Source organism: Ornithodoros turicata, chromosome 1 (genome assembly GCF_037126465.1).
Source record: "Ornithodoros turicata isolate Travis chromosome 1, ASM3712646v1, whole genome shotgun sequence".
Lineage (NCBI taxonomy): Eukaryota > Metazoa > Arthropoda > Arachnida > Ixodida > Argasidae > Ornithodoros > Ornithodoros turicata.
This window is the reverse complement of record NC_088201.1, coordinates 72,808,887-72,822,886: the sequence shown is the minus strand read 5'-3', so window position 1 is coordinate 72,822,886 and position 14,000 is coordinate 72,808,887. Positions and strand designations below refer to the sequence as shown.

The following is a 14,000-nucleotide window of genomic DNA, read 5'->3' as shown; positions in this document are numbered from 1 at the left end:
ATAGCCAGCATGACATCCGTAATGCTACGACTCCTCTCCGTGCAACTTTCGCGGCCGCAGTGCGAGGTCCAAGGAAGACCGACGAGACTCTGCCGGCAGCGCCTCGACGGCTGAAATGGCAATCCCCCCAGTCTTCGAATGACTTCTGTGTCATCATCCCCTTAGTTCTTGCTGCTATGAAGGCCATTGTTGCTTGTTGCCCTGAGGCTGCGCGGTTGCCCGAAGTCAAGGCTCTTCTAGAGATTGACAGCCTTTTCCTCGGTCATGGAGCAAATCTATAGGAATGCTGTCTTCATGCAGTGGAACGCGCGCAGTCTGCGCAACAAGCTGCCAGATCTTAAAGAATTTCTACTTCGGCATCGAATTCCCATGTTGGCTATTGGTGAAGCTTATGTTGAGAAGGACTTCAGACTCAGCGGTTATAGGTTGGTCACGCAAGAAGATACAGATATCTCAAGGACGGCTCTGCTTGTTCGACGCGATTTCAATGCAGCTGCCCTTCCAACGCCGAAAGTGGCTGGTCAAGACTGTATCCGGTGTAGAATTCGCGTGGGTAAAACTGTCGTCACTGTGGTGAACTTATACGTGCCGCCGTCAGCTAAGGTGTCCAAGACCGATCTGAAGGCTGTGCTGGACAATTTAGAGTCTCCTTATCTAGTGGTCGGTGATATTAACGCTCACCACCCTGCATGGGGGAGCACCAAAACTGATCGTTGAAGGAAAATATGGATGGAGCTGATCGAGAGCATGGATCTCTGCATCCTGAATGATGGATCACACACGTTTTTGCGGAGGTCCTTCACTACGGACGTTCTGGACGTCTCCTTCTGCTCAAGAGATATCTATAGGAAGCTCCATTGGTACACGGACCTTGATGGCAGGGGAAGCGACCACGTGCCCATATACATCACGTATGATGGATATTCAACGACAGCGGGATGTAGAACGGCGAAATTAACAGACTGGCGTTCGTTTCGTACAGTATATGGAGATAGGGTCCACCCTTTGTTTTCTGTGGATCAGCTAGAGAATGTCATTGCCGATGCCCTTGCCTCGTCCTCTAAAACAGTCAACGTGTGTTCTGGTCACTTAGGGTCTAACCCTCGTGTGGAGCAACTACGTGCTGTCCGAAGGCGCGCTGAACGTAAAGCTCGACGGACAGGAGATCTTTCTGATATACCGGAAGCAAGACGCGCGAGTAGGCTTGTACAGAAAGAACTCCGAAACCTTGACCGTCAACGGTGGCGGCACTTCTGTTGCTCCTTATGACCTTTTGAGAGCCCTGCTCGGATATGGAAAGCCGCAAGAAGTTTAAAGGAGAACCCTCCAGTTCGGAACCCACTTAGAGCTCTTGCGCTCCTAACATCTATGTCTGAGAAAGAGGTGGCCAGGGAATTCTGCCGTGTCATTACGAAGGGAGCCAATGTAACCAGCACCGAGGAGTACCTAACCCATACAGCCCATGTGACATCTATTCTCGAGCATGCCAACCCAGCAGCTGTCCCTGCCTTGGATATGGACTTCTCCGTGGCAGAACTTTCGTCAGCCATTTCAGCTGCATGCAAGAAGTCGTCTCCAGGCCCGGACGCCATTACATACACAGTGATTCGAAACATTGACCCTACTTCCCTTCAAGCCCTGCTGAACATCTGCAATCACTCGTGGAGGCATGGACAGGTTCCTAGGCAGTGTAAAGTCGGCCAAGTGGTACCGTTGCTAAAACCAGGAAAACACCCATCCCAATTGGCATCATTTCGCCCGGTAACTCTGACCAGCTGCTTGGGGAAAGTTATGGAAAGAATGGTCTTGCGTAGAATTGAGTGGTGTCTCGAAAGCCGTGCCTTCTTCCCTCAAGAGCAAGCTGGGTTTCGACGGCACCGCAGTTCGATAGACTCTGTCCTCGACTTGGTCACGTCGGGGGAAGAGGCACGACGAGGCAGGAAGATCTCGGCGGCGGTATTTCTTGATGTTAAGAGAGCATACGACACCGTTAGCCATCCATCAATCTTACATGCTCTATACAGCGCTGCGCTCTCACGTACAACGTTGCTTTGAATAGCCGATTTCCTCAGTCAACGAGGTATTTTCGTCCGGACAAGACAAGGCGACACAGAGCAATTCCCCATCTCTCAGGGGGTACCACAAGGAAGCGTCCTAAGTCCGCTCCTCTTTAATGCCGTTATGGCGGGCATTGGAACCTGCATTCAGCGGAAAGTCAACTTGCCCCTGTATGCCGATGACATCTGTGTTTGGACTACAGGCACTTCCCGTCCAGCACTCCGTCAGCGTCTTCAGCGCACGTTAGATGCCATTCGCCTCTACTTACTCCAGGCAGGAATGGAGATATCTGTAGAGAAAAGCGCAGTCCTAGCCTTCACGCGCAAAGACATGCATAGATATCGCCTGTATATTGGTGGAAGCCCACTGGTGCAGGTGACACATCACAAGTTCCTCGGCGTGACTCTATCATGGAATTTGTCGTGGAAGCGCCACATAGACGTCATTGGACAGAAAGTCCAACGCTGGGTCAACGTGATTCGTCACTTCGCAGGTATGAGATGGGGACGAGACGAGAAGGATCTCCTCATGCTGCACAATGCCCTGGTTCGTGGCTCAGTGATGTACAGCCTTCCCGTCCTGCACGGACTTCCTCAGACACTGATTCAAAGGATTCGAGCCATGCTAGCGCGCAGTTTTCGGGTATGTCTCGGGGTCCCGCGAGGCGCTGAAACCCGTCTAGTAGTGGCTGAGGCCAGGGACATCCCCATTGAGGTTCTCCGTACTCGGGAAACTGCACGCCACTATCTGCGTCTACGTGCCCATCATAACCGTCACACTCTGATTCGCAAGCTTCACGCTAGACGGAACGCGACGGTTCATGCTGCTGTGACATCATTCAGACCTCATATCCCCAAATTCATAGTCGACCAGACGGCACCCAAAGTGCCTCCATGGACGTTGCCATCGCCGCCTGTCACTGTCTCCATCCCCGGCCTCAAGAACAACAAAAAGAACTATCCTGATTTTATTCTTAGGCAACTTACCCTTGACTTCATCGAGGCTCAATACCGCAACAGTACCGCTGTATACACGGATGGATCGTCGACGAGGGACACTTCATCTTCAGCCTTTGCCATTCCATCAGAGTCTGTTACACGTGGGTGTCGTCTATCTCACCGTACCTCATCGACATCCGCTGAACTTTACGCTATCTTGTTATTCTTGACATATGCGGAAGACTGTGAACCGCGGCACTGGGTAATTTACACAGACTCCAAAGCAGCTCTCCTGTGCATTAAAAACATGGGCATCCGCGGTTCCCTTGCCTCAGTGGGGATAGACATCCTGTGCGCCCTGAAGTCCCTACAAGATCGCTCCCACTCCGTTGCCTTTCAGTGGGTTCCAGGGCATTGCGGAATAACTGGGAACCACGAGGCCGACGCTGCCGCTGCCACTGCACACCAACAACGACCTTCTATGCCCATTATACTCTCGAGAGGAGACAGAAGATCCCTCCTCAGGCATTTGTCCGATTCCTGGTCTACCCTACAGTGGCAACACGACATTCCAACTATGTCCTCTTTGGGAAATGTAGACCCAACGCTGTCATACCGGCTGCCTGCAAAGCTTCCTCGTCCTCTGAAGTCACTCATCCACAGGCTACGTCTGAATGTGGCCTTCACTCCGTCCTATCGATACCAGCTAGGCTGTGAGGCTAGCCCTATGTGCAACGAGTGTGGCGTACTTGCCAACGTTGAGCACATACTCCTCCGCTGCTGGACCTATGTCAACGAGAGGCGTACACTGCAGTCACAGCTTGCCACCCTTGGCTGCCGCCCCTTCAACTTGTCGACCATCCTCGGCCCTTGGGACACGCTGGCGCTCGGCCGACTCCAGGGCGGCCTTGCGTCACGTGGTTGACTTCTTTGAGGCGACAGGCCTAAAGGACTCATTATGACCCCAGCAGCGCCCTCGGACATTCCCACCATCACGATCACGTCCAGCATCGTCATCGCCACTTCGATCATTCCCGTCATCTCTCATCGTCATCACTCATCATTGTGACCACTCATATTAGACCCCTAGCAATGGGGTAGCGTTCCACTCCTAGAGTGGAAAACCTCCCCACTTTATCATCACAATATATATGTTGTTGTTGCTTATTAGGACACTCTCATACATTCATACATTGGCATGCTTGAACAGTCAGCAATGAGTTTAATGCTCTGGTAATCTCATGGTACATGGAGCCATGGCGACAGCAGACACAAAGACATTCCAAGCTCTCCACAGAAATAATTACGCATCATGCGGACGTATAAGTGGTGACTGAAAATTAGTTAATATCGCGCACACAATCCACATCTCGTTTATGACAGGCCCCAGTGAAAGAGGAATGGGACGGTCAAATATATGGAAGCACTTGATACGTTGTATTCGTCGCTCGACGTGTATACGTAGCGACGCAATCTCTTCAGTTTCTCTTATTTCTTCTTCACTAAAGTGCCCTCTAAGGAATGGCGGTGTGTTCAGTCCCACGTTGATCTCACTCAGCATGTCCTGAATCCTGAAACCATTGTCGGCCATGACAACATCTCCATCGTCAAACGGGAGTGTCAGAAAGCCACTCTGTCTCACGCATTCCTTGTCGGATATGGAGCCGGGGAATAGGTTCGATACAAAGGTGACAGTACCGTCAGGCGAGATGCCCACCAATCCCTTAAACGTGCTTGCCGACTTGTAAGTTGAAAAAGTTGCTGACTGCAAAACAAGAGAGCTTGCTGCGTGGCACTTGATCTCGGCTGCGTCCAAGATGACTCTGGTAGAAGAGTACTTTTCTTTAAATTCTGGAGGCATTTCTTCTTGCACTCTTTCCTTCGACATCCACAGTGGCAGCTGAGCTAGATGAAGAAAGGCGTAGCTTGTCCAGGTGATGCAAATCCTGGAGACCTTTGCAATCGAGATGCAAAACCTGTCTGCGAGGTCTTTCTCAAAAAGTCCCAATCTCAACGTCACAAGGAAAAGAAAAAACTCATTTTCAACTGTGAGGCTCCTTGGTCTGCCCATTTTAGGCGATTCTTTCTCTGCTGTTGACCAGACTTTAATATTTTCCCCTTCCTCACCAGGGTTCAGATAGTTGAGTACCGCCTTGAACATAGCATAGGATGGAAGACCGGTATAAAAACGCATGCCATCTTCACTGTGCTTGAAACGATCTATGGAAAACTGTCGCCCGACTTTCTTTTCTAGTTTTGCTGAAGTCTCTTTGGCCAATTCTAGCTCCCGGCTAACACGGAAAAGTGCTTCTTATGTGGCTTTCAGCTCGCGTTCTACGTCCTTGGCCTTCTGGAGTTCCAGCTCTCTGGCATTCAGTTTTTCTTTCAAAGCTTTCAGCTCTTGTTGTGCTTCCAGTAACTCCTTTCGCAGTTCGTTTTCGTGGTCTATGGTACTTGAATTGCACATAGCTGGCTGCGAATCCACGGCAGAGTCACACATCTCAACATCTTCAGATCTAAGCCCCGCTCCAAACACAGTCAGGCTTGTAATGTCAGGCTCTGCAAAAGCCCCACCCGTAACAGCTGTTCCGTTTTCCTCTTCCATTGGCTGTTGCACATGGACTTCAGCATTCGGTATGCCAAGTTCTGCAGGAGCATTGGTATCCTGGCCAGTAACAGCTGCTTAATCGTATTGTTCCAATGGCTATTGCATATGCACTTCAGAATTTAGCATGCTACGATTTTTAGGAGGTTTCCTCGGTGGCTTTGCAGACTTTGCCGGAAAGTTAAACATGCTGGGAACGGCACTTTCTTTGAGAAGCCTTATTCCTGATGCATAGCTGGCATAGAAGTCCGTATCAGCAAAATGCTTCGAACACACCTTAGTGTGTTTGCTCACACTGAAGAATTTGCCTTCGTCTCTCCGGATTGCCACAATCCACTTCTTTTTCACGGCAGGATCACTTGGGAATCCCAGGAAAGACACCTAAAAACATAGATATCAGCGCTTAGTGGTATGCAGAAAACACAAAATAAGAGGTAACATAACTTGTTGTAGGAAAATTTAATACGACGTGGAAGGGTCAGTACATGGACAGCGCCTCAAAACAATATTTACAATTTATGAGCCATGAGGCTATGAGGGGCGATATACACATTGCTACGCTTCATGATACAAAAGGGATATGCACTATTTACATTCGATGGAGCATGAGACGAGTGATGGGAGAGATGAGTGATGGGAGGGGTACTGTTCACGGACACCTCACGGAGGGACACCTCGGACAGATACGGAGCCCCCTTGCACCAAAAGCGAAGGGTGGAACCGCCACCGCTGCAGAAACTCGTCGCCGCCGAGTGCAAAGAGTTCTTGTTGCAAGCTATTAGTCACGAGAATACGCAGTTGACGTACCAGCAGGAAAACGGGGATGTTCCGTCGCCGTTGAGCGACAGCCTTGCAACGGGCCTTCCACAACACTGCAGCGCCACACGCAGTGATTACCACACTCAGCCTGTTTGGGCGCCTTTGATCACACTGCACGGGACAAAGGACATTCGTGCAATGTCTAACCAAGTGCCAGAAGATGCGGGAAATGCGGCACTCGTATAGCACGTGGTAGTTTGTTTCTGCCCTGCCGCAGTACGGACAGGCCTCAGTTGATGTGATGTCCCACGCATGCAGCCGGTCGCGTGTGGGAAGTATCCGCCAGGCAAAGGACCAAATGATGTCGCGCAGTTGACCAAGAAGCCACGGGCCGACGAACGATGTCCAAGAGATGCCTGAAGCATAGTCCACCCGTCTTCTAAGGCTCTCAGTGGTTGCGGCAGAGTCCAGCAAAACTAGTTTGGTCATCGTTGAAGGCGAAGTGGATTGCAAACTGGAACCAGCGGGGAGCAGAGACGAGACCTTCTGATAGTAAGCCCGAACCGCCGCGTGAAATCGGTGAGGAGCTGCACGATGGCCATGTTGGAGTGTGTCCCACAAGAGGCCGAGCAAGACTTTAGTTGGAGAGTCCGCCGCATTGAGAATTCGCAGTGCGGTGCTGAGCGCAATGCCCCGGTTCATCAACCCAGCAGCGTGCGGGGCGATCGAAACATGACTGAGATGCCATACGCGCCCGAGCAGAACACTACGCACCAGGTAGGACCGCTCGTGATACGATAGTTCATAGTAGCTTGCAGACTCGCATTTCACTTGCACCTCTTCGAGAGCCGCTGACCAATTGTCCGCAGTTGGCCCGCGTGTGTTAAACACCACACCAAGGATCTTAAGCGATGAGGCGCACACGAACGGCAATGACATATACTGCGCCGAACTACCGAGTGGCATACACTTCGTCTTCCGATAATTCAACGCTCCTCCAGAGACAGCCGCGTAGGATTCGTATACGCGCATAACCTCGACTGCTGCGCTTTCGTCACGCAGAAGCAAGGTTATATCATCCGCATATGCGGCCACTTTCCATTCCCCAGAGAAGGGGAGGGGAAAACCACGAATTCGCTCAGCTGTGTCGATGTTCCACAGTAGGGGATCGATTGCCAAGGTGAACAAGGCTGGCGAAAGGGGACAACCTTGCCGCACACCTATAGTCACCGAAAACTGTCCGGAAAAACGCTGGAGGAGGTACAGGCTGCTCCGGTGATTACTGTACAATTTCTTGATGACACCAACCATCCACTCTGGGAAACCGTACACCTCCAGCACAGTGAACATGTAACTGTGGGCGACACGATCGAATGCCTTCTTTTGGTCGAGAGACAGCAGGCAGCCGTTGGGAACGGTCGGGGCCACGTAGTGCAAGGTGTCGTACATTGTGCGTCCCGACACGGAGCACGTCTGCGAGTGGTGGATGACTGACGGGAACACACATTGCATCCTGCTTGCCAGCACGGAAGTTACGATCTTATAGTCACAATTGAGTAGTGTTATCGGTCGCCAATTTTCAGGGTTAGAAAGGTCACCGGAGTTCTTGGGTAGCAGAATAATATGGCCGTATCCGAATGATGTCGGGAAATCCGCGCCGCCCAAGCAGCGACACAAGACTTCAAAGAGGAATGTTCGAATGTGTCGCCAAAACGTCGCATAAAACTCAGAGGGGAGTCCGTCCGGCCCAGGACTTTTCCGGGACGATGCCCGACGCACTGCGATGTCCAGTTCTTCTATGCGCAGCGGCTCTTCAAGACAACGCCGATCAGACTGGGATAGAGCCGGGAGGCCATCCAGGAAGGCAGCTGTCTCGGTATTGACAGGGGCACGAGCATACAGACTGCTGAAGAACTCTTCAAAGCCGGTGAGCACCTCGTCGGGGTTTTCCGTAACAGATCCGTCAGGACGCCGGAACTCAGTGGCCTGCCGCTGGTCAACCAACCGCGCAGAGTCAAGGAACCAAGCTGCACCAGGACCGGCAAAAGCCTGAGATCTGGAGAAGCGTTGCTTCGCCCTTCCAGAAGGAGACTGAAGTAGCAGGTCGTAACGAGTCTGTAGCGTCTCCAGGTACTCCTGCATTACCGGCGTCAATGGAGCGCCCCTCCTTACAATGCGGATCTTCGCTGCTAAACGGCGGAGGAGGGCAGTGTGCTCGCGGGCGTGCCTCCGCCCCCAAGATTGAAACAACTCTCGAACCCAGTGCTTGAAGTTCTCCCACTCCTCTGCTACCGGTCGCCGAGCTGCAAGAAATCCTTCTATCTTCGCCCTCACGTCGGACACAACCCCTTCGTCGTACAGTAGGGAGGTACCCAAACGCCAACGAACGGCACGGCTGTTCCCAAACGCCGACGTATCAAGGGACAGGATCACGGCGTCATGGTCACTTATGTGGAGACCGAGGTGGTTCGTACCGACGATACTGCACCCGGTAATGTGTGGGCGCAGGCCGTGAGGGACGTAAAAACGATCGAGCCTGCTTGAAGACTGTCCCCTTGTCCACGTAGCCCCAAAAGTGGGCCCATGTAGGTCCACCCATGCGTCAATAAGATGGCGCTAATGCAGCAGCTGACGTAGTTCCCGAGCGTTCCACGTCGGTCGTCCGCGGCCAGGACCACGGACATCTCGGTCCGAATCGATGACGCAGTTGAAGTCCCCACACAGCACAGCCTCACGAGAAGACATGAAACAGGTGTCAAGGTTATGAAAGAAAGCGTTGGATTCGCTTGCACGAGCCGGCGCATACAGAGTAATAAATGTTAATTTATTTTCGCCCTTGCAAAAAGAGGTCCAAGAGTAGTACACGTCCCACTGCGTCATATCTTGCAAAGCACTGAGATGCCAAGGCCCTGTTGAGAATGACTACACCTACACCACTTTGATGAGTCGTCCCGAAGCTGAAGAAAGCGCGAACGTCGCATCGCTGGGTAAAGGCAATGACATCCGCATACCGCGTAAAGTGGGTCTCTTGCAAGAACAGTAAATCACAACCGGTGCTACGCGCAAACTGAACGACTGCCGCTTGCTTGCCTGCAGACCGGAAGCCCTGAACATTGAGAGTCATAACTTGGAGAGCCATGAAGGCAAATATTAATATACAGCGAAACTTGTTCATAAGACGTTCTCAGCAATCATTGTGTGGACATCGGGTGGGGACCTCGAGCGGGACTTCTTCCGGTTGCGTTTAGGCTTCTTCTTTGGGCTTCAGACGAGGACGTATCACCGGACGAGGCGACGAGCGCGTGCTTTCCCGCTTGGGGCTCGAGGGAGCCCTGAACTTGAGGCATGTCGTGGTCTGAGATCTCGACAGCGTAAAGATCCGTGGACGACCCGCTGCTTTGCACGCTGTGGCACGACGCTACAAAGTTATCCACACTATCGGGCGCATCCGAGACTGATGTCGAGTCCATGGTGAGGAGCATTGAATCGCCCTTTGAAGGTGCGGGAGAGATCACAGCTGGCGCCGCATCCGTTCCCTTCGCCACCAGGGGAACAACCGGGTCAATTGATGGCAGGGCCGTCACAGGATCAGCTGTCGCAGGTACGCACAAAATAGTACTGTCCTTGCAGGGCACCGAAGGGGACGTGGAGGAAGCACCCACTTGATTGCTCGGTGCATCACATACGGGGAGGGCCACCTCCGAGGCAACGATCTCACACCTCGTTTCAGGCAGAGTCGGGAATTCTTCCTTCTCGAGCGGAGCGGGGGCTTTGGTCGAGACACCCTGTCTAGACGAGTGGTACAGGAAGCCACGGGCCGCTGACGAGTATGACCGCCTCATGGTGCAGTCCACGGTCGCGTGGCTGTGGCCACAACGGAGACATGGGGCGTGGCAACCTTGTGTGGCGTGGCCAAATATCGCACAGCGATCGCAACGAGGTACCCGGCAGTCACTACGGATATGACCCTCTGAACCGCACCTACCACACACCTTTTTGATACCCTTGTAATCCACCATAGCCCGGTCGCTGCCGACGGCCAGGAAATTGGGCACAGGCTTCTTCATATCGAATTTAACCAACCGGATACCATTACGAATGGTGGGACGGTTCTTGTACACAGGGAACGAAAACGCAAATTGTATTACGTAATGAGTCAGACCGACCAAAGCTCCAGGTGACCAACACCAACCAGCTTTAATTCACAAGTGCCCCGAATCCCAACCCGAGCCAGGAGCCGCGCGCTAATCGCGATCGCATGCACCTAGTCGCCCATCGTCCTCCTTTAAGTTATGCAACATCATCCCGCGCCGGGACTTGGGGCGCGTCAACTTCGAGGCGACAAAGCCTTTGGACGGGTCGGACGATTGATGACCCGTTGGCCAGGCGCAGCGAGCACGCCCGTACGACGCCGTCTCGCCCTCGTATGACGCTTGACACGCGAGCCAACTTCCAAAACGATGGACGGAGATGGTCTTCTTGCACTTGCACGACGTCGCCTTCCCTCAGTTGCGTCTCGGACACTGCTGGTGAGGAGGTTGCGTGCGCTGACCGCAGCTGAAGGAGGTATTCGCGCGTCCAGCGCTTCCAGAATTGCTTCCTTGCCTGATGAATGACACGAAAACTGAGCCGCAGGTCGTTCTGGCGTGATGCATCGGCAGCGAATTCATCAGGCAAAGCCACTGCTCGTTTCCCTAACAGAAAGTGGGATGGGGTAAGTGGCTCAAGCTCCCCGGGATCAGCTCCAATATGCGTGAGTGGGCGGGAGTTGACGATGGCTTCTACTTCACAGAGTGTCGTAGTTAACTGCTCAAAGGTGAGGCGCTTTCTCCCAAGGCAGCGTCTTAGGGCTTCCTTTACAGTTCGTATGAGCTCTATTGAAAGAACTCTCGTTGCCGCGTCTCGAACTGCTGGCATGCCTGCTGTCCACGCGTCTTTATCGCCATATCTCGACGGTAGAAGCCTTAAAGGTTGCCCCCGTTCACTTCTGGACGGATTCAAGCATCGCGCTCCAATGGATTCATTGCGACACGAACACTCGCCCCTCCTTTGTCAAGTCGATGGTGGCAAAAATCTTATCGTCTTCCCGACCGGAACAATGGCGGCACTGCAACGGACGCGACAACCCCGCAGACCTAGTGACCCGCGGCATCTCCGCCAGGTGCCTACGGAACAGCCCGCTGTGGTGGAGTGGCCCTCCCTGGCTGTCCGCAGGCGATATCGGCCCTCCTACAATTCCAGACCCAAATGTCAACGACACCTGCACGACGGTGAGCGCTGCACCGGAAGCTCCCGATACCGAAGTGGTCGTTCATCCAGTGTCGGCCACGCAGAACTGGATGGACCTCTCGGCTTACAGCACCCTCTCTCGACTTCTCCGAGTTACGGCTTGGTGCGCTAGGTTCGTCCGCAACAGTAGGCCCCGCCAACCGTGTACAACGGGTCCACTTACGTCCGAAGAGCTTCGACACGCCGAAACCATATGGGTCTCACATGTCCAAACCGAATCCTTTCGGGACGACATCTTGGCGCTCAGACACGGCAGCGTTGCTGCGACATCTTCGTCGGTACGCGTTTTCCAGCCATTTCTCGACGCCTCCGGAATACTGCGCGTCGGCGGTCGTCTTCACCAACTTCAAGATTCGTACCAGATCAAGCATCCCGTCCTCCTGCCGCCTAAGCATCGATTCACGGAGCTCATCATACTCGACGCCCACCAGCGCTTGCTACACGCCGGCGTGCAAGACACCATCGCCGAGGTCCGAAGCACATTTTGGGTTGTCCGCGGACGGCAAACCACAAGGCGTGTCCTTCGCTCATGCTTGACCTGCCGCAGACTAAGTGCGCACCTTGAGACAGCCCCAGTGTCACCTCTACCTCGGGAGCGTATAACGCCGGCAAATCCGTTCACAGTTGTCGGCGTAGATTTCGCGGGACCGCTCTATATCTCAAGGTCGGCTTCTCCCAAGGCGTACGTAGCCCTTTTCACGTGCGGCGTCACAAGGGCCGTCCACCTCGAACTTGTGTCCTCTATGAGCGTGCCTGATTTCCTGCTTGCCTTCCGACGGTTCATCTCTAGGCGTGGGGTACCCTCCCTCATCTTTTCCGACAACGCTCGCACCTTTCGCAAATGCTCGTCCCTCCTCTCCCTGGTTAGCGCAAGAGATGTACTAGATTTTGCCACCCAGCATCGCATCGCCTGGCGATTCATTGTTGAGCGAGCTCCTTGGTGGGGAGGCTGGTGGGAACGGCTCATACGAACTGTAAAGGAAGCCCTAAGACGCTGCCTTGGGAGAAAGCGCCTCACCTTTGAGCAGTTAACTACGACACTCTGTGAAGTAGAAGCCATCGTCAACTCCCGCCCACTCACGCATATTGGAGCTGATCCCGGGGAGCTTGAGCCACTTACCCCATCCCACTTTCTGTTAGGGAAACGAGCAGTGGCTTTGCCTGATGAATTCGCTGCCGATGCATCACGCCAGAACGACCTGCGGCTCCTTCACCGTACCGTACGGAGAAAGGGCGCGTATGAGAGCATCATCGGGGACATACTCGGGAAGCCGTTTTATCGTCATGTATACAATCCTGGTCGATGCAAGCGGTTCCAGCAGTACCTCGGTGTCATGGAGAACGACCTTGCCGGCAGCAAGAAAAATGTCTCGAGCCTGGGCATTCTTCGCGGCGACTTGAAAACTCATTTCGCCCTGGTGCTGGACTGAGTGAACGTGGTCGAGGCCGACCAAATCACAGACGGCGTCAAGGACACCGTCCACGGGGAACCCATCGGGTACTGTAAAGTTGAACGCATGGTCCTTAGGTGGCCTCACCGAAACGAGAGACGGTGACGGTGAGAACGTGGGGCTCGCCATGGACATGATAGGGGATCCCACCCGTAACAGCTGTTCCGTATTCCTCTTCCATTGGCTGTTGCACATGGACTTCAGCATTCGGTATGCCAAGTTCTGCAGGAGCATTGGTATCCTGGCCAGTAACAGCTGCTTAATCTTATTGTTCCAATGGCTGTTGCATATGCACTTCAGAATTTGGCATGCTACGATTTTTAGGAGGTTTCCTCGGTGGCTTTGCAGACTTTGCCGGAAAGTTAAATATGCTGGGAACGGCACCTTCTTTGAGAAGCCTTATTTCTGATGCATAGCTGGCATAGAAGTCCGTATCAGCAAAATGCTTCGAACACACCTTAGTGTGTTTGCTCACACTGAAGAATTTGCCTTCGTCTCTCCGGATTGCCACAATCCACTTCTTTTTCACGGCAGGATCACTTGGGAATCCCAGGAAAGACACCTAAAAACATAGATATCAGCGCTTAGTGGTATGCAGAAAACACAAAATAAGAGGTAACATAACTTAGGGCATAATGTGCGGACTTCAAAACAGGAAGTAAGGTCACTAGTCAAACGGTAGCGTAATCGGTCTAGCGTTTGCGCATTCACACGCACCTCATTTTTACAAGCTTCCCGTCCAGTAACAGGCAACATAGAAACATAAACAAGTAATTGCACACTTCTCCCGTACGACACTCATTTTCAGGCGCGGTCACAAAACGTAGCGGGAAACATCACGAGCGCATAGCCCGAAGTCCTTATTAGATTGCGATCCGCGGCTCTGGATTAACTTATACT

At 52.9% G+C, this 14,000-nt stretch overlaps 1 protein-coding gene across 1 annotated transcript; it reads left to right on the top strand.

Moving 5' to 3' along the window:
* The first annotated feature begins 11,420 nt into the window (after positions 1-11,420).
* Positions 11,421-13,079, top strand: LOC135370755 (uncharacterized). The gene has a single exon (XM_064604616.1). It carries the CDS (start codon positions 11,421-11,423, stop codon positions 13,077-13,079), a length of 1,659 nt encoding a protein of 552 aa, XP_064460686.1.
* The last annotated feature ends 921 nt before the right edge of the window (positions 13,080-14,000 follow it).

What these genes read in the sequence shown, in the direction of transcription:
- LOC135370755 (XM_064604616.1), top strand. Translation starts at nt 11,421, where the DNA reads ATGGTGGCAAAAATCTTATCGTCTTCCCGACCGGAACAATGGCGGCAC.